Below are 27,171 nucleotides of genomic sequence, written 5' to 3'. Positions count from 1 at the left end.
GAGATGAAGGTACACATGCACACAAAATTTTGCATCATTTGTTTGCTGACATTTATCTTTCATCAGTGCAATCATTGCCACGAAGATGGACACAACCACGGTCCTAAAGCGGAACGTGTACACTACCACAATGACTATCAGATTTCAAATGCATCCTACTTGCAGAATGGAGGAACAGAATCTGTGCCGAGTAAATTTTCAACATTGGAAGCTGAAAATGAACAAAAATACTACATTGAAAAAATTTTTGATCGTTACGGTGAAAATGGAAGATTATCCTTTTTTGGCCTGGAAAAACTGTTAATAAGCCTTGGTTTAGGAGAGGTAAAAGTAGTAATGATAAATCACGATGATATTGGCCATGATCATGTTTCTCACTTATATGCTTTAGAAGTACAGGAAGGAAAGCATTCTCACTCTCATAACCATCCTCATAGCCACTCAGATTCAGAAAACCAAACCATGATTGGTATGGCTGCGAAGAGAAATCATAAATGTGACCCTGAGAGAGATGCAGTAGTGCCATCAGTAAAAGATGATGGCAGACACATTCATGACCAGAGTCGCCATCGCCATCATCACCACCCTCGTCTACATCATCATGACCACAATGCTACACATCATTCTCGTAATGATTCAGTTAGTCATAGTGAACATGGAGAACAGAACCATGAACCTTCAACAGAGACAAACACAACTCAGGATCAGCCAGAAAGAAAACAACGTAAGCAGAAGAAGAAGCAAAAGAAGATCAGTGAGACTTCAAGAGATGCTACAGGGGATTATGCCCCAGATCATGATCCAGATGATCAGTATGAACACAATCGTGTTCATAAACACGATCATGTACATGATGCATCTCACTTGCATGCACACCATCATGAACACAGTAGTGATCGTTCTACTAGCCATGGACATCAAGATTCCAGTTTAGGTAATGAGGACGGACAGCACCATACCAGCAAGCGAGAGGCACCTCATAAGCAGATTAGTGTAAGAAAACATGCTATTTTTTCAACGCGTAGTCATAAGGACCATAATGAAGATGAACGTGATCGTGAAGAGGTGAGTATGAAATGGAGAACTAGTAAGTTCACTTTTGCTGTTGTTACCTACTAATTGAAGGTGCACGTCCACAAATAACACAGAAGCACGTTTGCGACCATTGCGTCATACAGGTAGCACAGTGATAATGCTAAAGGTCACTGCCGCAGTTTTGAGTTTTCTTTATGGGTTTTCATTTCTGTCTGCTCATTGCCCATCTTTTCTCAGAGATCTATCTTCTTGCCTATTTATCTGTATAAAGGAGATATTTAAAGCTTTCTAAGATACCCTGCGTACAGGTGGGTTATTTTCCCAATATTCATGAATACTTCCCCCACGCACACCTTTTTTGGACTTCTTTCTGAATCGAAGATCATTAAAATTTTTGGAGACTGCACAGAGACTCTTTCCTAAAGGAAACACCTGCATCTTTTTAACATGTTTCTAATTTCTTTGAAGCAATGTAGATGTAGCTTCTGTAGCACTGTGCTTGGTGAAAGCTCTTCCATTTCTCCCTTCAGCATCCATTATTTCTGCCAGGACCATAAATATACTTTCTCTTCCCCCTTACAGTTAACTACAGAAGCAGGGCATTTTGATATCATGGTTTTAAACTAGAAGTCAGGATAGGAAAGGATGGAGTGAGTGCTGAGTTTGAGGTTCTAAACTGAATTAAAAAGTGAAACTCCAAACACAGAAGGTTGGTAGGTAAAGAGAAGTGTTAGAAAGCCTGTTGTGGATTTATGTTCTTCCACCCCTTTTCTGTTGCGCTTTCTTCATTGCTTGTACTGTGTAATGGTAAAGAATATGGAAACTTGTTTTCATTGACATTTATCAAAAATGATATAGGTGTTTGGAGACTGAGTTTGTACTGCAGATATTTTTACTGTTTGTTTCCCCTCAAAAACCACTTAGATCAGCTTAGACATGTTTTAGCACTGGTGGAATGTTGTGGGCCAGAGTTTCTACTTTCTGTTTGTGTTCTTAAATCATATGCTAAATTTTCCATAAATGTAGGTTTTTTTAATGAAATAGTTGCTTTCATATTTAATTTGTTTGTACAATTTGCTTGCAGTGCTTAAATGTTACCCAGCTGCTACGGTACTACGGTCTGGAAACCAGCTCTCCAATATCTCCTGAATTGTTTATATATTTGTGTCCTGCTTTGCTATACCAGATTGAGAGAAGGCTTTGTATTGTACATTATGATGAGCTTGAAGATTTTATGAAAAGTAAAAATGCATCAATTGAGAATAAGGATAAAACAGGTGCATCAGGTAAGTGTGTAACAGCTAAAGCCTTCAAAATTATTTTGCACTGTAAATATTAACTTCAAAGTTTGAAATGTCATACAACTTAGCATTCACTGTACAGTAAAGGAATGGTTGAAATTTAACGTATTTACTAGAAGAAATTTGAGACAGCATGCTCCTCTGTTAAGTCAGGAGACAGAGCATCCTGTTTGGTGGTATAATAGCTTCTCCTAAGTAACCGTGGCTCAGGGAACCTTTATTTCTTGTACCTTTTTATCCTTTTTCATTATTTTCACTTTTTATTTTATGTTTGCTTATTTTTACTTCTTTTTTATTCTTCTATCATTGAGGCCTAATGTCCTATCATTGGGCGTATGACCCAGGCATTTTGGCCTGGATTCTTCCCACATATCTTTAAGATGTTGGGACTCTTCTGTAATAGAAACACAGGCAAGGTACAGAATCTTTGGAGACAGAAGGACCTCTAGAGATGAGCAAGTCCAGCCACAGTTTGGATTATTTCCATCATTTAAAATATGTCTTTTTCTCTTAGTGTGACTGAGGTGCTCCATATGTTTATCTCAAAGTTGGAAAGTTGCAGTGTTACTTTGGCAGAAATTTTCTTAATAAATTTGACCTGGATATATTCATTCAGGAATGGAGAACAGCACCTTCATCACTGTTCGTTCACTAAAAAATATGATTACAGTTGCTACTGGTTTTATATTCTAGCAATGATGCAAATTTGTAGAACTGACATCCGGAATTTTTTGTGAACTTAAGAAATATAAAGACTTAAGCAAGTTACAAGAGCATTTAAATTGCCATTTCTGACAACAGTTCCCTTTTCTGAATTCCAATGTCAATTATTCTATACTATTCCTCTCTTAAGCGTATGAGTAGTAGAGAAGTATTCAATCAAAATCCTCTGTTGGCAGTTTTAATTTTTTGTGTGTGCGTGCCTTGAGTAAAAATCAGTAGACTCTTTTTCCTTCTTACCATAGTACTAAGCTAAAAATATTTTTACTGTTGTTAAAGCAGTTACTTTAAGGGCAGCATCCATTCTTGTGATTTCATAACTGAGTATACTTTTGAAGTAGGTGTTTACTACTGCTATCTTTCATAAATTATAACGGAACTGTTGACAGATGTTTAGCTATGGTGAAATATGAAAAGTCTAAAAAATCCGGGGTACAATGTCCTTGTTTTGAAAATAAAAATATTTGTAATTGTGAATATTGATTAGTATATAGGCCCTTATTAGCATCGCTAGAAATAAAGCTTGAAGTAACTACATTCTCATAGATGTTAATAACTGTTGGAAAGAATGTATTGCTGGTAAATTTTCTTAACAATGCTGGAGTCGTTAAAATAATTAACTTGTTATACATAAATCTCCTGTAGTGACACAGCTACTCTCTTGTTAACTGTTCAAAGATTGCTGTAAACTGAATATACTGTGCGTTTTATATGGCAGCAAATCGTTTTGTGGGGTAGTCTCCTTGTAGTAAGCGTTGACCCCTGCCTTATTACCAAGAGGATTTGCAGAGTAGCTCTAAGCATTTTCTGCCAATTAAAATGTTGAAACTGTGTACAAAACTGTCATGTTGCACATGCCTTGAACTAGTTTAATTAGAAAGTTCCTACAGATCAGTGCTTCTTTTTAAAATAATGCATTTTATTTCCCTGTAATGAGTAAGGGAGTTGATGAATAACTCAGCTTGAAGACCTTTAACATTTTAAGAGACTTAATTTGCAAAATTAGTGAAGCTTATTGTGAACATTTAACATGTTTTATGGCATCTGATATCTTGAATATAAATAATACGTTTTCCAGTTAATTGTAAAAAAAATTAGTTTTTAATTTACTGATTTGGCTCTGAAAACAGTAACCTCTAAAGCAGGTCCACGTGTAGATAATAATAAATCATTCTTCATAACAGTTTCCTGTATACTGTTGTATTAACTACAGTGAGACTTCAGTTGATGTAATAATAATTTTCCCTTCTTAAGAAAGGAAGTGAATCACAAAATAACAAATTTTAGCTGGTATATGGGGACTGTGGGAGGTGTAGCGAGAATATCAGTGATAGAGTAACTTAACCTGCAGGTTGTAGGATTCTGCTAAAATGAAAATGTGTGCTTACCCAAGCTAATGTAAATATTTTTAGATAGAAATATTTGCCAAAGTCAGGAGGATGCAGACACTTTTAAACGCTAGTGTTCTGTGGTTTTCTTTAGTTTTAATTAAAGCTTTCAAAAAAAAACTTAATCGACCAATACTGCTTCTATTCATTGATACTAACCTGTAAGGTTTCCATTAGTTCTGACAGTGCAGTTTTCTGAAGCAAAGTAATTTAATTAACTGATGACCAAAAACTTAGGAAGCCATATTGGGTTTTCTTCCTGTAATTTACAGATAGTTCTGTAACATCTTCTAATAAAAGATTTTCACGGGCTTATACATACAATTGAGCTTTCACGGTGTACCTGTTGGAAGAGATGGCATTGTTACCGTTGAGGGCTCCGGGACAACTTAACTTAAAAGGAAAGGTACACCGACTATCAATCAAGCTAATAGAAGTGATACAAGTAGACAGTGAGCAATTTTTTAAAATACGGAGATCCGTTAGAACTGTTGATTAGAAGTATTTCAGACCAGATATATCTTGTAAATCTGCCTGTGCAGATGCCAGCGTTCCCTGGAGTTTACCGTTCCCTGAACCCAGGAAGGCTTTGCTTCAGCGGAGCCTTTCTTTTAGCTTGCGTTCTTGTTAAAGCTTGCAGATAGATAACCTTTCTCAGCCTTCCCAGGAGTCTACTGTACTACCCTTTCAGTCCGTTTTAATTTACGGATAGCTGTCCAAATCCGCTGCAAACAGCTATCTTTTTGCTTGCTACCCACTGTTTGAAGAGAAGTCCCTTACCAAAGAAGTTGTTCGGTCACCTCCCTCTTGGTTTTTTCCAGAGAAATATTTTATAAGCCAGTGCATGATAACTTCACCTCATTGACCAAGCTTTATATAGTATTCCTAGAAGTGTTATACACCGAGTGCTTTTATAACTTCAGAGTGCTCATAATTTTGCAGTGCTCATAATATTGCATATTAGTTCTACTTCCATAATGTTTTCATGGTTTGGACACTACAGTTGAATGAAATCCTTCAATAAAATTTTGTGTCGGAATTTTGTCCTAAGTCTTCCTTAGCAGTCCTTTTTATATGAGGAGAGTTTGTACGTGTATGTAACTGTGGGGTCATGCACAGCTTTTGTATATAATGTATTTTTAATCTTTGACTTGACAGCAACCTTTTGCTGGTAATTTTGGTTCACTGCCATTTTTTAAGAGTTTAAACAGAGACAGAAGCCGATGACCAAGATCTGAGAGATGCACAGATTCCGTATTCCAATTCTCGTGTGCCTCATCTTAATCATGGTGCCGTGTTTAGATAGCGTATCATTCGTAAGAGTATGTAAGCCCTTCAGAGATACGTTTGCCAAATCTATGCTATGATATATGAAATTTAAGCCAGTTTGTATAATCTCCTTTCGATTTGTCTCCATGTAAGGCTGTTGGTCATTTAATCTGGCACTTAATAATGTCTGTGTCCAGATTGGAGATCCGATGTCCTGCCAAACGACTGCGTAATTTTTATTTGGGCTACTTGTGCATGCATGCATGATTTAGTATTGAATTACAAGTCCACATATGCTGTTTCTTTCAGCAGAGCCTGTTAATCCAGAGTACGTGATTGAAGTGCTCTGGGGATGAATCAGGGCTGCGTCGTGGCAGTATTTTGGTCGACAGGGTGTTGCTTCCACTCTAGACCTACTTTTGTATTCCCATTTTCCACCCCCTGGTTTTTTTGGTTCCTCATCTGATGGCAGTCTTTGCCTTTTCACCAACTCTATTTTCTTCTCGGTATCAATATGCATTTCTGTGTACGCTGCATACTTTCTAAAGCTTTTTCCAACCAGTTTCTCCTGGCGGATGTGCTCTTGTACTCTTTGCATTTGAATTGAATCGTTTCCTTTTCTGCACTGTTGTGGAATAACAGCTACAGACTTCGTAAGAATCAATATCCAAAAATAAAATTTAAAACAGGGAATATTGTAAGTTTTGGTGTTGAACCATACCAGGCTGCAGCAGCCACAATTCTAGTGGCAAGATCTTGTCTGATCTGTAGTATTTTTGGTACAGATAGAATTCTTGGGACATTTGACTGCTAAATTATAAAATTCATTGAGCAGATACAACATATTCATTCCTCCTCTCTTCTCCATTTCCCCCCCAGCCGCCCCCATTTCCCAGGATGTTTTCCCCCACTTGAATCAAAACTTGATCAAAAATGAGTGGACCTTTATAGGTGTCAGGAAATCAGATCATGCACCAAAGTACGGAGATGCTAATAATTTTAAATCAGGAGTTGTTCACTTTAATGAAAGCTGGCAAACTGTGCAGACATTTTTTAATAAGAATTAAGCTAGGAAAAAAACTGAAGCATTTAGGCTACAATTTAAAATATAGATAAATTAAAAAAAAAAAAAAAAAGTTCAGACTGAGGAAATCATGTTCATGAAAGATCTCAGCCCAAACAGTTAATGTTTGTAAAATAGGAGCCCCAGCTATTCCTATCTTTGGGACTGTGAACCTTTTGAATTGTGTTGTTGGAATTAAACAGTTTTTACTTACTGTTCTTTGAAGTTTCTGTGATGGGAAGAAACTGGGGGGGGAGGGGACGCAACGGTTTTTAATTTTTAGCCTTACTGATTACTTGAAAAAGTAGAAGAAAAAATATTTTATGAGCGAGATGCTGACCAAGAGAGTCATGTTTCTTTGCTTATAGTACCTGTTTCTTGTGTAATTCCTCCTTTTCCATGTAATATAGAAATTTGCATATCTTCCCTAATTAACAGGATTACGTTGAGTGTACCATATCCCATCAACACTTTTTCTTCTAATGACAGTAGAGGTTCTCAGAAAAAATATTGTCCTGGTTTCAGCTGGGATAGAGTTAATTTTCTTTTTAGTGGCTACTGTGTTTCACATTTGCTATGAGAGGAATATCCATAATTCATATTGTTTCAGTTGTTGCCAGGTGATGTTTATATTATGCAAGGACTTTTTTCAGCTCCCCATAGAAGCTGAGAGGGAGCACAGACATCATAATCTGGCCAACAGAATATTCTGTATCACAGATGTCATACTCAGTATATAAATGGGGGTTGGCTGGGGGGGGGAATCTGTGAATGGGCTGGGCAGCCAATTCACCAGGTGGTGAGTGACTCATGTTGTATTACTTCATCTCGTATATTCCTTTACCATTATTATTATTGTTGTTTTCCTTTCCCATTAATGTTGTATTAAACTGTCTTTATTTCAACCCACGAGGCTTTATTTGTCCTTCTCCACTCCCCCCCCCCCCCCTTTTCTCTCTCTTCTCCCTACCCCTTGGGTAATTGAGCAAGCAGCTGTGTGGCCCTGGCTGCCGGCTGGGATTAAACCAGAACAAACATATACTGCTTTTTGTTGGTAGCAAGTTGCTTTTTGGCTCTTCAAGCTCTTACTATAGCATCTGTTCCTCTGTCAAAGCTTGAGTCTTACTTATTTCTCATAAATAAAAATGTATGTTTCAAAGCACCAGGTGAAGAGAGTGGTGCCTAACTGAACATGTTACTCCTAACGAAGGAGGAGAAATACTGATTCCAGTTAAATTTGGCATCAGAATCATGTTAAAAACAAATGTTGAAAGAGCCCTAGTAAGTTAAGTAGCAGAGATGTTTTTGTTCCAACATGGAATCTTCTGCTTTTTGTGTTTCATTAAGGGCTGCAAAGAATTTGCAATCAGGAAGAATTGCTGGGCTCTTTTTAGCTGATTGTCTTCCGATATCTTTCGCTATATTGCAGTGTACTGTGAATAATCCTGTGTATTTTTTGCTGTGGACTTCAGTACTGCCTTCATATTTTCGGCATGGTTTGAATGAACAATTGCACAACTTAGGCTAAAGGAAAGTCACCTTCTTAAGAGATAGTTGAAAGTCATTAATCAGTCTTAAAAGTATGACGAGTAGTGTTCTGATAACCTTTCTGTATTCATTTCTTCCCACAGCCTGGTTTTGTGGTATCATCTCTATCACCGTCATTAGCCTGCTTTCCTTGCTAGGTGTGATCTTGATTCCCATCATTAACCAATGGTGCTTCAAATTTCTTCTAACTTTCTTGGTAGCTCTGGCTGTAGGAACAATGAGTGGAGATGCACTACTCCATCTGTTGCCACATGTAAGTATTGTTTCTTTACCTTTTATGCTTAATTGTAACTGTATATAGAATTTTCAAAGAATTTTTTTGACAAGTATCAAGAAATAAATGTTCGCTGATGCAGATATAGATTGACTTGGCTATGAGGGACATCCTGAAACAGTGTTTGTGTGTTTCTTAAAAAAAAAAAAAAAGGGGGGGTTGGGGGGGTGGGGTGATGGAGAAAAAAGTAGTTGTGTATTCATAGTTTAACTTCTGTCACAGTATTTTAAAACACCTAATGAGACTAACAAGTATTTTAAATTTAGCAGTGTTACTTTCTCTTGTCTATTGATACTTGTGTATCGGTACCATCTAAAAGTATTTCAGGGGAATTAACTTTCCTGGTTACTAGCTTTTGGGGAGAAAGTAACGTCTAACTTACTGAATCATGAAACTGTCCAGGTTCCTGGGAAGGTAAGCAGTTTTTAATTTGTGATGGTATACTGTAGTTCTTAGAAGGGGAAATGTTTTCTAAAATTTTGTTACCTTAATTCTTTTAGCAAAAAGACTAATGTTTACATATTTTCTTTATGTAAATGTTAAGACAAGTTTTTCGTCAGGTATTTTTTTTAAAGTTTATATTTCAGGTCAGAATTAAGGCTGTAATTGACAGTAATAGTTTAAAAAATAGATCATGAGGTTTGGTTGCTAATTGGAGTGCAGGAATGGTAATTCCTTGTGACATTTCTGAGTGTTATTGTCTTTAGCATTGTGACAGTCTCATTATCTTCAGCATTGTCACAGAAAAAAGGTGAAACTAGAGTATCTCCCACTCCCGCCCTAAAAATTTCCCAGAGTAATGTTTTTTCATTGATTAGGGTAATGAATAGTCTAACGAAAAATTTCTATGGTAAAATGTGTTTGTATTTTAAAAAAAAAACAACCAAAAAAAAAAAACCAGCCAAACAAACCCAACCCAACTTTTAAAGTCTACTTGTGCTACTTTTCTGGCAGGGTTACGTATTCTGTCATCTGAGCTCAGAGCCATTTCAGGCTCCTGATTGCACCAGGTCATGCTGTGTTATTATTTTCTCTCCTAATAGTCACATGGAGGCCACAACCACAGTCACCACCATGGCCAAGGTCACGTTCACGAACACAAGCGGTCTCATCGACATGCCCATGGACATGGAGTACGGACTGAAGGCTTCCTAGAAGAAAATGATCCAGTGCTGAAAGGTCTTGTGGCACTTGGAGGCATTTATGTTTTGTTCATCATTGAACATTGTATAAGAATGTACAAGCACTACAATAAACAAAAGGTGCGCACTGAAATTGCATGCTATTTTAAAATATGTATTACCTGAAGTTATCTTCCAAGTCTTAAGGAATTGTCTGTGATGATTTATTATTCTGTGAACACGAACAAGTGCTGCTAATCTGCATTGTATTTGATTTTATGTGAAGAAACCCTTTTCTAAAAGAGGTTGCTTTTCTTAACAAGGTGATTTGGGAAGACAAAGTAGAAATCTGATGGGGGAGGTTGCAGCTTTTCAGCCAGATGTATCTGGAAGTAGATCTTAGGAAAAGAGATTACAGCTCTTTCTCTAAAGCGCCGTGATCTTCTTGCAAAAATATGAAAGGCGGTATGTAAGAAAGAACTGGTAATGGAGCCAGACAATTGTCAGACAATTTACAAGAAATTTAACTGTAGTCTATTAGCTAACGATGCCAGTGTAACAGAGGTATTCAGTTTTTCCACATGAAAAAATGCCAAAATGTACAAGCCTCCTGCTTTCTATAAATTGACAGTAAAATTTTAACTTGTTTCCCTGAAAATGATTGGATTTTTAGGGCTGGGAGCATGCTGTATTCATGATGGTGGTATAAAAGGAGAGCGAGTACCTCAGGGGGAGTGTGACGGTGGGTAGAAATTCAAGCCACCAAAGAGCCATATTCTTCCAACAGTTACTATAAATACACTTTTAACTTCTGCCTCCATCATTCAACTTTGAGGAGAAAGTGATTTTGGTGCAACTATAAATTTTTTCTGCCTTTGTTTGGGGAGAAGGAGTTAAAGTCCTCTGTTTTCACGTCAGACTTGCTGCCTCAGCGGTACAGGCAGCAGCGGATTTTCTGTGTTGGAGGAGGTATTTCTTAGATCTGATAAAGAGATGTAAGCTGTCACATTGAGCGGGTCTTCTTTGAGATTAATTAAATAATTAAATCCCCTAGGCTGCTTTGGCAAATCTATGATCTCAGTTGTATGGGCAGCAGATAGGAAAGTAGCAAGCTTTTCTTTAAAGGGAAATACAAGGAAGTTATAGGAGTGTAAAACTTAAAGTTAGACAAAATAGAGGAGCTGTTCTTGCTGCAAACTTGCTTTTTTGAACAAAACAAGCAAATATAATAACTCAATATACATGTGTTTCTGGGCCATTGGAGCAATCCTTGTCATAATTCCCTTGCCTCTGTTACTGAAGTGAAATATTGTCTGTCTGTGAGTGAGTGAGAGAGATCCTGTGGTAGGGAGCTAAGAATTTCCACTGGGATAGATATCGTTGCCGAGCCTTACAAAGATTAATATTGTGCAGTAAAGGTTAATATTCTGCAGTCACATACTTCTGTTAGGCCTATTTATAGAGAGTAACTTAGTCTATTTTTAAGAGATTTTTTTTGACAACACTTCAGTTTCTTTGCTTTCCATCAATGTCCTTTCACAAGCCAGATGCTGTCTGTTTCCTGTTGCAGAGTAAGCAGAAATGGTGCAAGAAAAAACAGACTGAAGAATCACCAATTGGAAGGAAGCTTTCCGATCACAAATTAAATAATAGACCAGATGCTGACTGGCTTCAGCTCAAACCCCTTGCAGGTAGGCATTTATTTTCAGAATTTTCTCTGATTACAAGATTCAAAGTAATGGCATGTAACCCATGGCATGTAGCATGTAACCTCTTGTACAGTTTTGCTGCTATTATGCAAATCATTGTTAATAAGACTTAATAGGCTTTCCCTGTTAAGTCTTTTTTTTATTTTGTTTTCCTTGGATCTGAGAGCACTTTGAACACTTCCTAATATGTCATACAAATGGTTCTCAGACTTCTGAAGCAGTCAGGTTTTAGGGGGCTGTGGTTCTTTGGGGGTTTTCTTTCTTTGTTTGTTTTGGGGGTGTTTTTTGGTTAAGCTGTGCCTGACTAGCTCAGCCCTGGTAAAAATTAGATTAAAAATGAACACACACAACCTGAAAGGGGATATCTGTTACACTTTGAAGTTTCCAGCCTCTGACCAATTATAGTTTGGCTGAGAAGGCTAAACAAAATTAATTTCTTTTCATAAATACAACCAGGTATCCTGAGTGTTACTCAAGTATCCAAAACAACTTTCACATACTGTTCCTTCATGACGGTCTGAATGCTCTATCACCCTTCCTGAAGGGATGAGGGAAGGGGAAGCGCTTTGGTTCATAAACTTCACTTTCCATTGCCTGCGTGGCTGCTGAATTAATTTGTTGATGAAGAATCCATAGGCTATATTTATATAAGTGCAATTTTGCTAATTTGAATGGTTTGTAGAATGGAGCGCTTGGACTGTAGCCTTCTCCACTCAAACAACTTAAGGTGGGGTTTGGGCCATTGACATAGAACATAGAAGGACTTTTCAGCTGTGAGGGTGCCGGTACACATATTTGAAATGTCTTCATTTTCTTTTAATGGGCGATAAGAGGAATTTTGCTTCTAATGACATGGAGTACGTACCGGTTTTATAACACCGCTCCTCTGAAAGTGCACTCTGCTGATCAGTAAATCATTCGTACTGCAGGCACTGGAAGCCCATGCTGAATTTGAATTTTGAACTGCAGTGCCACTACCACTGACCTGAGTGGCCATTCCATTTCTTTTTAAACAGCCTCCAAACGATGATTAAGAACCTGTTTATCAAGAACTCTGTCTGGTGCTTGGGTACTCTGTGCCTGTTTTTTTAATTCCGCTTACTGTTTGCTTATTTTTGACTCTGAAATATTTTTGTTGAATTACTGTGAATTAATAACTTTGTTGTCCAGAACTGCTTTTTTTTTTCCACAACTGAGTGTGTTTCCTGGAGCACAGCTTGCCAGTTTCCTTTATTTATTAATACTTCAGAAATATTAGTAGACTTAAAATTCATGAAAGTGTGCCTTCTGCATTGTTTTCTCTTTTTATTTCTTTGTAAAAATGGCTCTGATTGCTAGTAGGGTAATGAGCTACGCTGAAGGAGCTCACCGTGTGACACGAGTGTCTGACACAAAGATGCATGCAATACAGAAACTATTTAGAGATCTGCTGTATCAGCGGCAGATCCTGGTATGCTTCAGTGAAGGCGAAGTTGTGACCTGTATGGGCATGCATGGAGAGCAGCCAGTTAAGGTTTCCTTAGCCATTCAGATTCCATCTACAGCTTATAAGACATTATTATCCTTCTGGCAACTGTCCTTTTCCAATGTTGAACCATAAACTTTGTCAGTAGCAAAATTACAGCTACAAGCCTAGGTTGGGCTAAAACTGGCTTTGTGTGCTATGGATACAGTGCTGTTGCCTCGTAGTGGAGACTTTTATATGCTCTACTTGCAAATTAGTGAAAAAATGGGGCAGGGAGGAATTTAATTTTTTGGCTGAACATCGACACCAAAGTTACTAGATTGGGATGTGTTAAAATACTTTTTTTTTGCTTTTGCAAAGCAATTAAATTCTTAGCTCAATGATGCAGTAGTTGCTGGTGATAATTTAGATAAGAATTAATGCAGTGTCTCTCCCAACTGGCTTCAATGTAGGAGCAGATGACTCGGTTTTATCTGAAGATCGACTCAATGAAACTGAACTAACTGATTTAGACGGCCAACTGGAATCCCCTCCCAAGAACTTCTTGTCAGTAGAAGAAGACAACAATATGCATCGTTCTCACAACGATGTCACGCATGCTGCTCAAGAGCATGATCTTCATGATTCAGAGTATGACGGCCATGGCGAAGATAAAATGATAGCTAGAAAACACAGTCACCACTGGCATCACAAACATTCCCATCATTCCCATGGCCACTGTCATTCTGGAAAAGACCTGAAAGAAACTGGGATAGCTAATATTGCTTGGATGGTAATTATGGGAGATGGCATTCACAACTTTAGTGATGGCTTAGCAATCGGTAAGCAAAAGCACTGAGTATTTCTCAACCGTTTTTTCTCACCTTTAGTAACTTTGGTAATATTTTATTTATCATTGATCACAGGTAAGGCTTCCAGTTAGTTCCTGTGGTTACTGGCATTGTTCAATCGCCTTCAGAGCAGAAATTAAAAGGCCATCAGTTGCAATAGTCTTCCCTTTGTTAATACTCTATGACTGTTTCCACCAAGATTACTGTATTGGTAGTAACTAGTAGCAATCTCTGCCAAATAAAGATAGGTGCGGACAAACCTCCTTATGAATTATAGAGCACGCGTAATGCACATTTGTTGTTTGGGTCTTACTATTTGCCTTTGAATAATAAATGTGTGCCTTTCAGTCTTGTTTATAATTATATTTATTTATTATAATAATACTATTTCTATTGTTATTAATACATAGAATTATACAGTACTTGTAAAGAATATATGTACTATGAGTCAAGTTACTGAAATAATAATTTTAAAAAGTACTACTTAGGACAATTTAAGTTTCATTCGAGCAAAGTATTGTTTTGGCTTGTGGTCAGTATAGATTTATTTCTAGCCAAATGTAGAAGAAATTGAAGTACCAAACATATTTTATTAGATTTATCAAATCAAGTTTGTTTCAGATAAGCCTGTAAATGTGATTTGAACTGTAAAACGCGTCAATTTGAATATATGTCGTACAAGTCAAAATGATGGTGAGAGTAATGAAGTGCATACTTTTAATTTTTTACTAAGGTAGCTACTAAGAGTACACAGGGTTCTGAAATACTAGCAGAGGGAACATACCCATTTTGAAGGATGGGGCATAAGCTACTTATTAGGGTCTGGAGTTAACAGTGGAACCTACTACAGTTTCTCCACTTTATCCAAACAATTTCTAAAGAAACAAAACTCCATAAAAATTAACTTTTTGCTCCATTTTCACACTAAACAGGTAAGACACTGGTTTCTAAGGCCAAAAAGGATCACAACGCCATCTGTTGAGAACTTCACTGTATTGAAACTCCATTTCTAAATATTCCAGTGTCCAGCCCAAACAGCTGATTCTTTGTTAAAATGTAGATTTTAGAAAAACATGTTCATCTATTTAATATATCAAGTTATGAGGAGTCCAGAGGAAAGTTAAATTTCCTCTCTGTTGTCAGATTGTGACTTCTCTTTCTACTTCATTTTGCCTGTTTTGACTGATCACTGCAGGCTCTTCTTGTGCATTTCTCTGCTACAGTACAGAAATTTATACCCATTATCTCAGAATTATTTAAGGGATGAACTTAAAGTTGATTGAATTAAATTAGCTTACACAAAAGTTAGTGAAAGAGGTTTATGCCGATGTTGTTCTCCTTATTATTTTCCAGGTCTGACTTATTAATGTGCTCTAGAAATAAGCATAAAGGATATAGAGAGATTGTGGGTTAAATTTTAGTTTGGATTTCCAACCTGGAAAGGAGAGAGCTAAGACTGTTGCTCACGTGCATTCTTAACTGTCCTGATGTACTTGAGAGTTCCTAAAAATGTAAAAGTGGTGCTATTTTGCCTTTATGTCTCTGTTTTGCTCAGTTGTGTTCTCTCCCAGGATTTGTCTTTCAGATAAACCAAGTAATAAAGTATGCGGTGGTAATGCACATCCAGGATACTTCCAGTAATTTCAATTTATATACAGACAGGACACAGACATAATGAAAAAATATTAGAGCGTGCATTCTAACAGAAGGGTGTCATCTCTGGAAAGTCTGTTGATTAATTTTTCTGACTTGAAAACAGTAAAATAGAATTTGATTTTTCTTTTTTTTTCTAGGAGCAGCTTTCAGCGCTGGACTGACAGGAGGAATTAGCACATCTATAGCAGTATTTTGTCATGAGCTTCCCCATGAATTAGGTAACTAATTCTATAAACCCAATGTGTTTAGTCTCTTCAGCTGTACAAAGTACTTACTTAAAAGCTGTTGTGATACCTGTCCTGATGCGCATAATGCAATGCAGAGGCTGCGAGGGTGACCAGAACTTCAGAGAGTAATGGAGCAATACTGCTTCAGAGGACATAATGAGAATATTAATACAGGATTATTTTGGCAGGTATCTAGTTATAGCAGTTCTGTCAAGTTTTTTGAATATGTTTTAAATATATTCTTGGGAGCATACAGTTTACATTTTGGTGTTATGCCTCTGCATTTTATAGAGAGAATTTCATGCTACTCTGTGTGGCACTGTCTTACACAAAGTTAACTAAAGTTACATAAGTAAACACAAATTTACATTAGTACAATTCTTTGTGGAGATGTTCAGAAGATGCTTTGTACCAATTGTCGCAGAGTCCAGTAGGTGTGGATGACTATTTAGGGTAAAGCCTGTAGGTATTGTTTGCTGGTGCCATTGATTCTTCGCCCCTAATTGAAGCATTTCTTCTTGGGGTTAGATAACCATCATGAAACCTGATGTTTTCCTGTGAGCCGTAAGGCACATGGCATGAAATTTTACTGCACCCTGAGACTTAAAGAAGAGCAGTTAGAGACAGGAGTCGTCATCTCTTTTGCCAGTAACATGAAATTGTGCTAAAATAAACTGTGTATGTACTCACAGCTTGCTCACTTGGTGAGCTGCTAGCTCTGAATGATCAAAAGTAAGGTAAAACAAGAACTTCAAAAACCCTTAGAGGTCAGGAGTGAAAGCATTGTATACAGGCAGATACTAAGTATAAGGTAAATAATGGACACAGATGGGAAATAATAGAACAGATGTTCACGTTTTGACAACGGTGCTCTACCAGCGTTAGTTAAGTGAAGCTGCTGCAGTATATAAAGGATTGCAATATATATTGGTGTGCTTATAACTTGCTAGGTTAACATGATTAAATTAACCTTGTATAAGAAGTGAGTAGTTCACTGTACATATTTTTGCTTTGATTCTAGATTGAGCAATTAATTTCTAGCATATCTGACATGAGATTATTGTATTAATTACCCTCACGACTGCGTATCATCTTCCACTCATATTCACAAGAGTTCAATTTGAAGGGAGTAAAACTATCACAGCTGATTACAAGACAAAAATGTAGGTCTTTATAGAACATCTGTGTCTGTCAGCAATTTCAGCAGAGATGTCTCGAATTCAAAATATGACAAGTTAACCTTGCATGTCTTAAACCAGCAAACTGATTCAGCCTGGACGTGAAGGCATCCTTTCTGAATGTAGCTCTTCCTAATGCTGTATTTCTCAAATTCATTGTCACCTTCTGTGGGGACTAATGCCTCATTATCCTGCTCTCGAATTTGCAGAATGAGGTGTATATAGCTAAGAGGAATTTCACAGGTATTGATCAAAACTAAGCCTCTGGTTTTATGTGCCGTAAAGACAAGTCTGTATTCATGGATGTATTCTCCCTGGGAGACCAGGTCTAGACTCCTCCATTTACCTCTAACCATTAATCACTGTTACCTTTCTGACAATCAGCATGATGAATAGGCACCTTTAAATCATATTTAAATCAAGAGATTGTTGCACAGAAATACGGTTCTTATAAGAGTTGTCATACCCTGTTGCCCAGTCTTCCTCTGAGCCTCTGTAGCAGCATTTTCATGTTGGCAATGCCTCGGATTGGTAGGATAGTAAACGTAGGCTAATTTATCTACTTACTCTCCTGAGAAGCATTGGTACTAAACCTCTGTGTTCTGTCTCCCTTTCAGGTGACTTTGCTGTGCTTCTTAAAGCAGGTATGACAGTAAAGCAAGCTATTGTGTACAACCTCCTGTCTGCCATGATGGCTTACGTAGGGATGCTGATAGGCACAGCGGTGGGACAGTATGCTAATAACATCACCTTGTGGATCTTTGCAATCACTGCAGGCATGTTCCTCTACGTGGCATTGGTTGACATGGTAAGATTGTTTTGATTTTGTGTCATTTTTGCATTCCATGCATAAAACCTAAAACTTGAAATGGCACCTATGACAGAACTTTTTTTGTTATAACACATAAAATATCTGCAGACAGTAGGTGGCTGTTTCTGTTGTATGACATTTTAAAATGTTGCATATACTTTGACAGATTTAGTGAAGTTTCATAGTTGCTTGCCTGTTTGGGTTTCTGCTACTGAAGCCTGCCAGTGACTCCTGTTAAAATACAAAAACTACAGGGGGGCTGGGAAAGACACTTACGCGTCCCACTAATAAATTAATAAAAATAATAACTTCCCACTAATAAAAACAGGATGATTCTGTGGACTTGTGGATGGGGCATTAGATGCTGGGGTTCAATCCAGTATTTGGAATTGTTCTTCTCTAAAATTTAATCTATATATTTGATTCTGGAAAGATGATTGGATTCTGGTCTGAATCCTTAGCATGAACAACTGCTAATATATAGCTCTTGTGATTAGCTTTTTAAAAAAATGTCTGGTGGAAAAATGCTGCTGCTTCAAGAACATATAGATATATTATATTTAGTGTCTGTACACTGTAGATCGAGATCCTTCATGCAATAATGAACTTGTGCACACTGCATCAGTCCATATTCAATCCTGATTTCTCTCCTAAGCAGCTTCAGAGCTGCATTTAAATAAGCCAATTTTCTCAGTTCTTGTCTTTCCCAAGCCCAATGATGATGAGATCAGTTTTCATTTTTGGTGTATTTTGTAATGCTCTTTCTGCTTTAACATACTGAAAAAGATGCATCGCTTCCCTGGATTTTAAGGACAGATCTCGTATTGTATTAAATTATTAACCAATTAGAGTAGAAACTCCAGGCTAGCTAAAGCTTTAATTCATAAGGGTTCATACAACTTCTTGTGGGCTGTCTCCCTGGATTTCCATTGCTTCGTTCACAAACTACTCTTTCCTAGTACAGACATCTAAAGCAGAGGCAAGCTTCCTCACAGCAGTTATTTTTCTACTCAAATAGACTAAGTAGCCATCTGTCTGGCATCAGTAGATTGCTACTTGCGTCACCTGGTGTGGCTACTTAATGCTTATAGAAAAATACTTAAATGTAACTGGAGTTCTGGCTTTGAGTGATGTTCCAGTATTTTGTTTAACCTCATGGCATCTCCGTAGAGGGTTGGGTTTACTGGAACGAGGACCAGTTGTTTCAGTTTTCAGTTTGGGGTAAAATGGAATATTTTACTGTTCTGAAGTATTTTAAACCCATGCATTTTCTTCAGCTTTCCACATTTCTTCAGAGATTTTGTTGCCATGTCTTGTAGCTCTGTTAGCCTACACTGCTACTTCTGCTCTCCGGCATGCATTTGTGCTGACTGTCCTGGTTTCAAACCACATTTTTTAGCAGCTTCCTCAAAAGTTAACTGGTGCAGGAGTGAAATGTGTGATGTTTGACTCTCACTGGCTGACTTGTCAAAGCAGGCAGGCATCTGTCAGTTACTTTAAGCCACAGACACAGATTTTGGGTTTCAGCAAATCTCATTGAAACAGCATCGCATCTTTGTCAGGTCACTGTCTGTGAGGCTGTCAGACGTCTGCTCTGGCGTGGGCTGATTGGTGCTAACTAAAGCAGTTGATGTTATGAAGATCCCTCTTCCCTCTGCTGCTGTGCCCAGTAGTTGCCGGTTCCTAGCCATGGCTGCTCAGCCTGGTTTCTCCACCTCAGTGGTATCATTGAGGCATTAGTGAAGACCACTGAAAGCAAGGGTTCAGCTCCCGCTGAATTTCCTGGTATCGGCAGAAGCTGTCTTGGCCGTTCTGCCCCTTAGCAAATTTACCTCTACAGTTAATTCTCTGTTCAGTGCTACTGCCACATTGGTGCTTAGGAAACTTTGTGCCAGTGGAGCTTCCAGCTTGCTTCTAGGTGGCATCCTCCAAATCTGAGAACTTTCTCTTAAACTCAGCTTTGGTTCGGAAGATCCCATGTTAGTCCCATTAGTAGTCATCGAAAGGGGGCTTGAGCACAGCTCAAGGCAGGACACAGAGGCAGAGGCTGCTCCTGTGGCCTTCTTCATTCAGTTCTGCTTGCCATTAGGTCTTTTATGACTAGGACTCATGGAAGCCAAGCATCAGCCATCACACCATGGGATATTTCACTTTGTTATGAAGACTTTAATTTGTAAATATGTTCTAGTGGTGAAGTCACTCTAATCCATTATAAGGTAAATAAGTCCTTTTCAAGGCTTGCTAGAGTGTCAGTGTAGTTGACTGTGATCCTTTGTGCAACTTTAGATGTTCTACAGTAGCCTATAATTACTGAAAAATCACTTGCTTGTAAGTCCTGTGGCTGCTAATTATTTCCTGTACTTATTTTGACTGAAGACATCATGTATAAAGGAAAGCAGTGTCTTCATTCTTTTATTCCTTGTCTTTTTCCTAAGTCATCGCAGTAGCAAACAAATAGTCAAAGCCCAGTGGTCTAACTAAACAAGAGCAGGAAAGGTCCTGCAAGACGCACTTGAAACTGCACCAGATTTTTGTTCTGATATTTCCATAATCTGCCTACTCTCAAAGATGTTGTCATCTGGCACTTAATAAGAACAGCTTTTGATCCCTCCCTAGCTTGACAGAGGTTCACATAGGTGCAGTTTTCTATCCATTCCTTACACCATTCCTGAGAATGGACCTTGTGGTATTTTTGCATCTGATTGTCCTGAAGTTTGCCTAATTAAGGATACCCTCCTCCAGTAGAATGTAAACTCAGGCCTTTCTAAATCCTTCAGGCTTTCCATGATCTCTTGTGACATTTCAATGGGTGATAACAATCAGAAGAATAATCATCATATCCTTCTTCCTGACACTGCTGTTCTGGTTTGAATGGGTACATTGAATTTTCCTATATTCCTTCCCAGTCCAAGTTGAATAATTTCATCTTACTGGAAAATAAATTTATCTATCTATTATGTTTTTCATTCCTTGTATGTTTAGGGCTGAAACTATATGCTTTCAACTCCAAGAGGGTGCTATTTTTTTTTTCTGTTGATAGGACCAGACTCTTTATATGGTCCCTGAAATTGGTCATATCAATAGCTAATAAAGCAAAAAGTTTAGCAATCTTTAGACATGCTGTCAAAGTAGATAACCAGCAGTGTTAAAGCCCATTATAGTAATGCTAAGGTGAAGCCTTTATTTTCATCCAGAGCTTATTCCACCAGATCTCAAAAAAACATCTGTGGCTTCCCTGAAAAATTTCTTCTTCATGCCTGCCAAGCTGCTATCTGAAATTCTCTTTATACCCCCTTTAGCTACTGCAGCACTGCGGAGACACCAGAGTTGAAACAGTACAGTGTTGGGCAGTACCTATTCAAATGAGGAGGCAGTGCACAGCCTCTGTCCTCCTTCCCTCTCAGAGACTTTCCAGGACCCTTTCTACGTTGGGATTCTGCGGGTTTTGAGGGAGAGCAAAGTGTCACTGGCCCGCTCTGGGTACAAGAGGAGCATGAGCACACCTCTTCAGATATGGCGACAGCAAAAATAGATAAGTGTTTTGAAGACAGTGAATGGGGAGTGTGCCCATAGTATCGGTTACTGTTAAATGACCTTTTTTCCCTATCTTAAAGGGGTCTTTTACTTGGTCTTCATTTCCACATTTTTGGGGACATATGACAGCTGTCATTATCCATAGCTGAGACTTCCACTTCCACTCATCGCTTTCCCTTTTCATGTCTGTGACCAGAAACCCTGGAAGTTGTGGAGACAGAGCACTGTATTCTTCCTAGGTTTTGAAACAGATGCCAGAATATTCTTTAATTATTCTTAAGAGCATCTTTAGATTTGGAACAGCAATATTATGTCTCTGTAGCAGTTGATTACAAAACTTGAATTACGTGCAGATCTTCCATTCAAAAAACATGAAGGTGAGAATGGGCAGCAGCAATTCTAGCACAATTCTCTGATTAGGTTTTGTATTACTTGGTGAATACAACTCTCATTTCTTAAAAAGAAAATAATTCTGCAAGAAATCGTGCCTGCCAACACGACAGCTATGTAGCAATCTTCAGTACTGTAAAGTCTGTGATTATTTCATTTAGTCTTGATGATTTAACAGGACTTCATAATTTGGTGTAGTGCTTGCTGTTGAGCTGACTGGTCTATTGCGTATGCAGTAAACATTTTTCACACCAGTATATATTTTTTATATTGAAATACTCAGTGGGTCAAATTAATTGTCAGATTTATGCCTCTTTTTGAAATGCAGTAATACAAGACCAGATGGGTAACATATTTGGGTTTTTAGCAGATTTGATGCTCTGATAATTTGTCATGGTCTGTTGTGCAGTATTCAGGTATTCAGAGTAACTAAAACTATTCTATCCTTTCTATCTAAAAAAGAGCAAAAAATAGAGACTTGTGCTGTGCACTACCTGAAGTTTCCATCTTGTTCCGTATTCTGTTTTCCGTACTGTGTGTCTTGAAGGAATTCCTTCGTTTACCTCATGAAATTTCCAGAGCATTCAGAATTTTTCATAGCTTCACATAGAATTTCTCTTGAATTACTTGTAGCTATTGTTCCCATATTTAAAAGGGAAATGTATGTAAATATGTGTAAGCATACAACATGACAAATGAATGGCTAAGTTAATCAGCAAAGTCATTAAAAAGGGTATATTTATAGCAATGTAGTTACAGTAGCAATAGTCGTCAAAGCTTTTTATTATGTTTATTTGAGCATGATAATTTTAATTGAGTAAAAGAACTCGGAAGACCAGTACTTGAAGAATGGTGGGCTGGTCGTTATCTTGAGGAACTTAGATATGTGTTCAATTAGATATGTGATACAGTAAAAGCTTTAAAAAAAAACAAAAAACAAACAAAACCAAACCAAAACAACAACAAAAAAAAACAAAACAAAAAAAAAAAACAAACCAAAACGGGTCCAAAGGAAAGGAAAGGAAAGGCATTTCTAGTTTGATTTGTAAATACATGATGTGATGATGTTTTTATCAAATGTAGTGGTTAGGTAGAGTTTTAGCTATGTCTTAATGTATTGTTTTTAGAACTGAATCCTGGAGTGTTTATTCTTGACAGTATCATCTTGTAACCTTGTCTGTTTATAAATGGAATAGAGGTGAAATAACTTTCTACATTGTACTTCCTCCTTTCAGCTTCCAGAAATGCTTCATGGAGATGGAGATAATGAAGAGCATGGTTATTGTCCCGTGGGGCAGTTCATTCTTCAGAACCTAGGCCTGCTTCTTGGATTTGCCATCATGCTGGTGATTGCCCTCTATGAAGATAAAATTGTGCTTGACATCCAGTTTTGACCTAATTCTGGTAATCACTGTGGTTACAATAATGTTACTGTATGGCTTTGAGTCTGCACTGTTTCACTGTATGCACATTGCTCAGAGGAAAAGCAGTGGCTTGCACTACTTACACAAGTACAGTATATTCAGTTCTGTGTAGGTTAACTTTTTTTTTTTTATTCCGATCAGATGAGATTACCCAATGCATCTTCTAAACTCAAGTGATTGACATTTAGGAAATACTAAATATAAGAAATAAATGCCAAGTTCAATATACTATATGGAAAGCACCACTTGCTTAAGAAAGAAAAAGTATAGTGAATGATCTGCCCATTTGGGAAAATACTAATGAAATTTAGTACATTTGAAAAGAACCCAGAAAACGTTACAGCTGAAATTCATACCTCTGCAAGGAGTCTGAGTAAGCTTTTAGTGCCACATAAGTCTAAAGTAGCATGCCTATATATCTATATATATGTATAGAGATATATAGAGATAGATATATAGATATGCATGCATATATATGTGTGCATGTGTATATATTCATGCTGTGCTGATTCTTCTGCATAGTGGTGACTTGAAGTATTAAATGTTACAATAGCACATGACTGGAAACCACTGTGCTGGTTTAAATTTTAACAAAGAAACCCAAAACCTAAACGCTGTTTAAATTCTTAGAGTATGCATTAAGCTGCACTCCATCATTACAAGCTCCATGTGTAAGAAGGCAGGCCGTTGCAATATACGCTGCAAAGTGCTATGTTCTGTCGAGGATCAGTTTGACGATGGTTTGCTGACTAAGATTCATTTGATGTTTGTTCCTTGATATTAGTAGGAAAATGCAAAATGCAGTAGAATTAGTGTTAGCTTGGGGAAATCCCTGATGTTGGAGTTATTGAGCTATTTCTGGTTCTTTTTTACAGATGCTAAACGTATTGTGTGCCACTTGCAGCATAAACTACTGAAGAATTGTGGCTGTGAATTTGTGCAAACTCTTTTAACAGAGAATCCGTACGGGAATTTCTCCATTTTTTAACAATTGTTTTGGAGCGTTTTCTCCTCTTCATGTTAAAACAATCCAAAGTGTGAGATACTGGTAACCTGGGCGCAAAGGTTAAATTATGCTCTGTGTCTGTAGTACTGGTAGGTTATCCACAATACGGAATATCAGATTAAAATCTGTTTCTACAATGCCATGATATCAGACATTGTAGCAGCGGCCATTTCTGGCAGTAGACAGTATGTAAGAGGATTTCTACTTCCAGCATAAAGGAATTAATTTCTACGATATTTTTTTACAATTTTGGTATTTAAATTAGATTATTAAAAAGCAGATGTGATAGATCCGTGGTATGTGTAATTTGGAAGAATAGACTGAAAATTTGGGCCTTAACTTGCTGGGATCAGCTGTCCTAGATCGGATTGTGCAGACATGCTTACATTGCCAGACATGAGTTAGAACTTCTTGTACCCATCTCCTTAAAAAAATTGTGAGTTTGTGAAGAGTGCAAGTTGATTCTGTAGTACCAGTCCTAAGCATGGTAGTAACCTTTTTTAAAACATGCAGTTCGTCTTCTTTTATGTGTATGCCAGGTAAAAGCTGTATCTTGACTATGTGCTGTAAGTTTTGTTTCGGTCTGCTTGGTGCCAGTGTAGCTGCTAAAAACACTGATCTTAACGCCTTTAATGAGAGCCAGTTGGTATCTTCATTCCATTTCAAGTTAATGTATGTTTCCTGTGGCCCTTTACTTTCTGCAGCTTCATTGGTCAATTTAGTTTATACTGAGAGCAGCTCATGTATTTTAAGGATATCGGTTGGTTCTTGCCAGTATTTCTTCCTAATGCAGTATCAAGAAACAGTATTAAGGGTCCATTTCAAAGAAGGGCATGGTTTCTTCAGTGAAGAAGCCAAAAGCCCAGAGTTTGGGCATGCAGCCATTTCATGCTCTGAGCTCAGGTTTTCTTTAGACACGTTTATTGTTGGACCCTAATTAGCAAACACACTGTTGTTAGCTTCAGATTACTGAACTTCTGCAGTGTAAAGATCCTGGGTGACATTTTTTTCTAGTGCCCGTGTTAGGTCACTGAGTACCATTTTCAGAGAGACTTAACTTGCTGGATACCTTCTGAGCATCTAAGTTTAAACAACCTATGTTTCTTATGTATTAAACTGACCCTTATTTTTCCTTTCTGTTAATTCTGTCGAGTATAAGGGGGTCATTATGTGGTTGAACTGATGTTTTGTCAAACCATTTTTTAAAGTTTATTTCTTTTAATTCTTTTCAAATGAAGATTTCTATATTTCAGGTAGTATATTTACTTTTGTATTAGTTGGAATATGGTTATAGCTTAACACACTGCCTCTGTAGGAAAATAGTTAACTTCCTTCCAAGACCATCTTCAGACAAGGGAAAAACATGGTCCTTGAAGGTGGGTACTGTATTTTTCATTAAATATAGGTTGTTTCCTTTTATTTTCTAGTATTTATTACAAGTTATGAAGAGCAGTGTAACAGCTGTGACTTCTTCTGTATGATTCCACCAGTACTGAATTCCAAATGATTCTAATGTACATTTTTGAGTCACGTTACAGACAATCTGAATTCCACTACATTTCTACTTGGCTTCAACATTCCATTCTGCTTGAATCCAGAGTCTCATTTAACTAGTATTTGTTGGAGGGCATAAATGTTACTTGTATATTACAATGCTGTCACTGTGTGACATCCCATGTGAATTTTGATGTAGATCACATTGCACTCAATCCGCTGTGATTATGCTTAGAAAATCTTGTAGTTGCTAGATGCAGTGTGATTTTTTTTTTTTTATTATTATTATTTTTATTTTTATTTCCCCTCCCATTAACAATTGAGTCTATGGTTTAAAATGTGATTATGGTCCTACAAGATAACTTGCTGAGCTATCAGTCTTTTTGTTATAACTAAATCATTTTTTTAAATTTTATAAAGCTGGAAATGATCAAATGCTGTTTTGTTCATTGTCAACAGTGTTGTGTTCATTTTATGTATGTTCCTTATAAATAAGGAGCCTTCAGAAAATAAAATTATTCAAGGAGCAGATATTTTCGTTGTTTTTTATTGGGTTTTAATGTGCACCTTTATATTTCAGTATTTTGTTTCAGATCTCATGAAAAAGGCACAAATGCAACATTGTAAACACACTTGTTTTGATTCCTTTTTTTATGTGGCATTTCAGGACTGACACGCATTCCTCGTAAGTGATCTGGAAAATGCACCTACCTCCATAAATTGTGACCGTTTTATGAGCTAAGCTGACATAATAATGCCACACCCCGTCTGATCCAGTGTTCTTGTGGTTTGTCTGAAGGAAGTGTCATTGCGATGACAAAGTTGGTGGAGTGGCCTGTCGTTGACAGGATCCCTCTTCTCTCGCTGGTCTTGTACACTGGGGCCAGGTAACTTGGTCGCTGTGGAATGTCTGCTCTCTTACACGGCTTTAACCAAATCTGCAGTAAAGAATAAAATAATCCTTTTCCATCTCAGTTAAAAAAAAAAAAAATAGCAGGGAAAGTCTTGGCTTGGCCAAAGCATTTTGATGTTAGTTTTTTGTTTTGTTTGCTTTTTTAACAGACAGCCCTGAAAACCCGTTTCTTGTTCCCTTGTTCTTAGCAGATTGCTTCTGCTCCCAAAATACAGAACACCAAGCTTCCTGTCACTGTCATTAGCAGAGGATTCTCGGCTCCTCTGAGACACTAATTTCTATTTCAACACAAAACAAAATTAGCCTGCTAACTTCCTTCAAGACTACAGTATTTGTTGGTATATAATAAAATGTCACCAAATGAAAGATACTGACCACAGGTACTGTATCATAGAGGATCTTGGGGTGAGATTCTCCTAGCTTCTTAGTTTGCCTGTTCCAGCGTGCTCCATCCAAGAACAATCCCTGGATGTAGACCCCTGAATCAGTTGGAAAAGATACCCTGTTACGCAAAAACTGAAAATGTCTTCTAGCTGAGAGCAGCAGCTCGTGCAACACACTTTGCTGTCAGTTGATTGTGTGGGACGTTTTGTCAATATTGTGTGTACCAAGCGATGATCAAGTAACTTTGAGTACAACACAATATTATACTCTATTACAATTTATTATGATTACAATTCTATAAAAGTTAAAATGTCTGGCAATATCATAATGCATGCAGCCTTTTTGAGTGACAGAAGTTAAAAATCATTCCAAAGTACAGGACACTGTAAAAAACCACATTTTTGCAGTTGTCATTATTATAAAGTTTTCTG

The 27,171-nt window shown here is 37.5% G+C and overlaps 2 protein-coding genes across 2 annotated transcripts in view; one reads left to right on the top strand and one right to left on the bottom strand.

Annotated features, from left to right (window-relative positions):
• SLC39A10 (solute carrier family 39 member 10) lies at nt 1–23,269 on the top strand. The gene is made up of 9 exons (XM_082483492.1): nt 1–1,065; nt 2,120–2,321; nt 8,408–8,577; nt 9,642–9,860; nt 11,290–11,410; nt 13,346–13,714; nt 15,517–15,597; nt 17,402–17,592; nt 22,755–23,269. Exons 1-9 carry the CDS (start codon nt 4–6, stop codon nt 22,911–22,913), a joined length of 2,574 nt encoding a protein of 857 aa, XP_082339618.1. The 5' UTR covers nt 1–3; the 3' UTR covers nt 22,914–23,269.
• A 2,894-nt stretch (nt 23,270–26,163) lies between these two features.
• DNAH7 (dynein axonemal heavy chain 7) overlaps nt 26,164–27,171 on the bottom strand; it is a gene marked incomplete at its 5' end in the record, with an annotated part of 117,347 nt that continues 116,339 nt past the window's right edge. Inside the window, 2 exons of the mRNA XM_082483985.1 lie at nt 26,164–26,381; nt 26,732–26,835. Coding sequence (XP_082340111.1) covers nt 26,175–26,381; nt 26,732–26,835 — 311 coding nt within the window. The 3' untranslated portion in view covers nt 26,164–26,174. The remainder of the gene's footprint in view (nt 26,382–26,731; nt 26,836–27,171) is intronic.

The sequence above is a fragment of the Vanellus vanellus genome (genome assembly GCF_965231255.1).
Source record: "Vanellus vanellus genome assembly, chromosome: 5".
In the NCBI taxonomy this organism is placed as follows: domain Eukaryota; kingdom Metazoa; phylum Chordata; class Aves; order Charadriiformes; family Charadriidae; genus Vanellus; species Vanellus vanellus.
The sequence above is the reverse complement of the archived record's forward strand: the minus strand, read 5'-3'. Positions and strand labels throughout refer to the sequence as shown.

Coding starts and splice junctions, on each gene's coding strand:
- SLC39A10 (XM_082483492.1), top strand. CDS start 4: ATGAAGGTACACATGCACACAAAATTTTGCATCATTTGTTTGCTGACA. Junction 11,411..13,345: donor TCAGCTCAAACCCCTTGCAG/GTAGGCATTTAT, acceptor GCTTCAATGTAG/GAGCAGATGACTCGGTTTTA. Junction 17,593..22,754: donor ACGTGGCATTGGTTGACATG/GTAAGATTGTTT, acceptor TCCTCCTTTCAG/CTTCCAGAAATGCTTCATGG.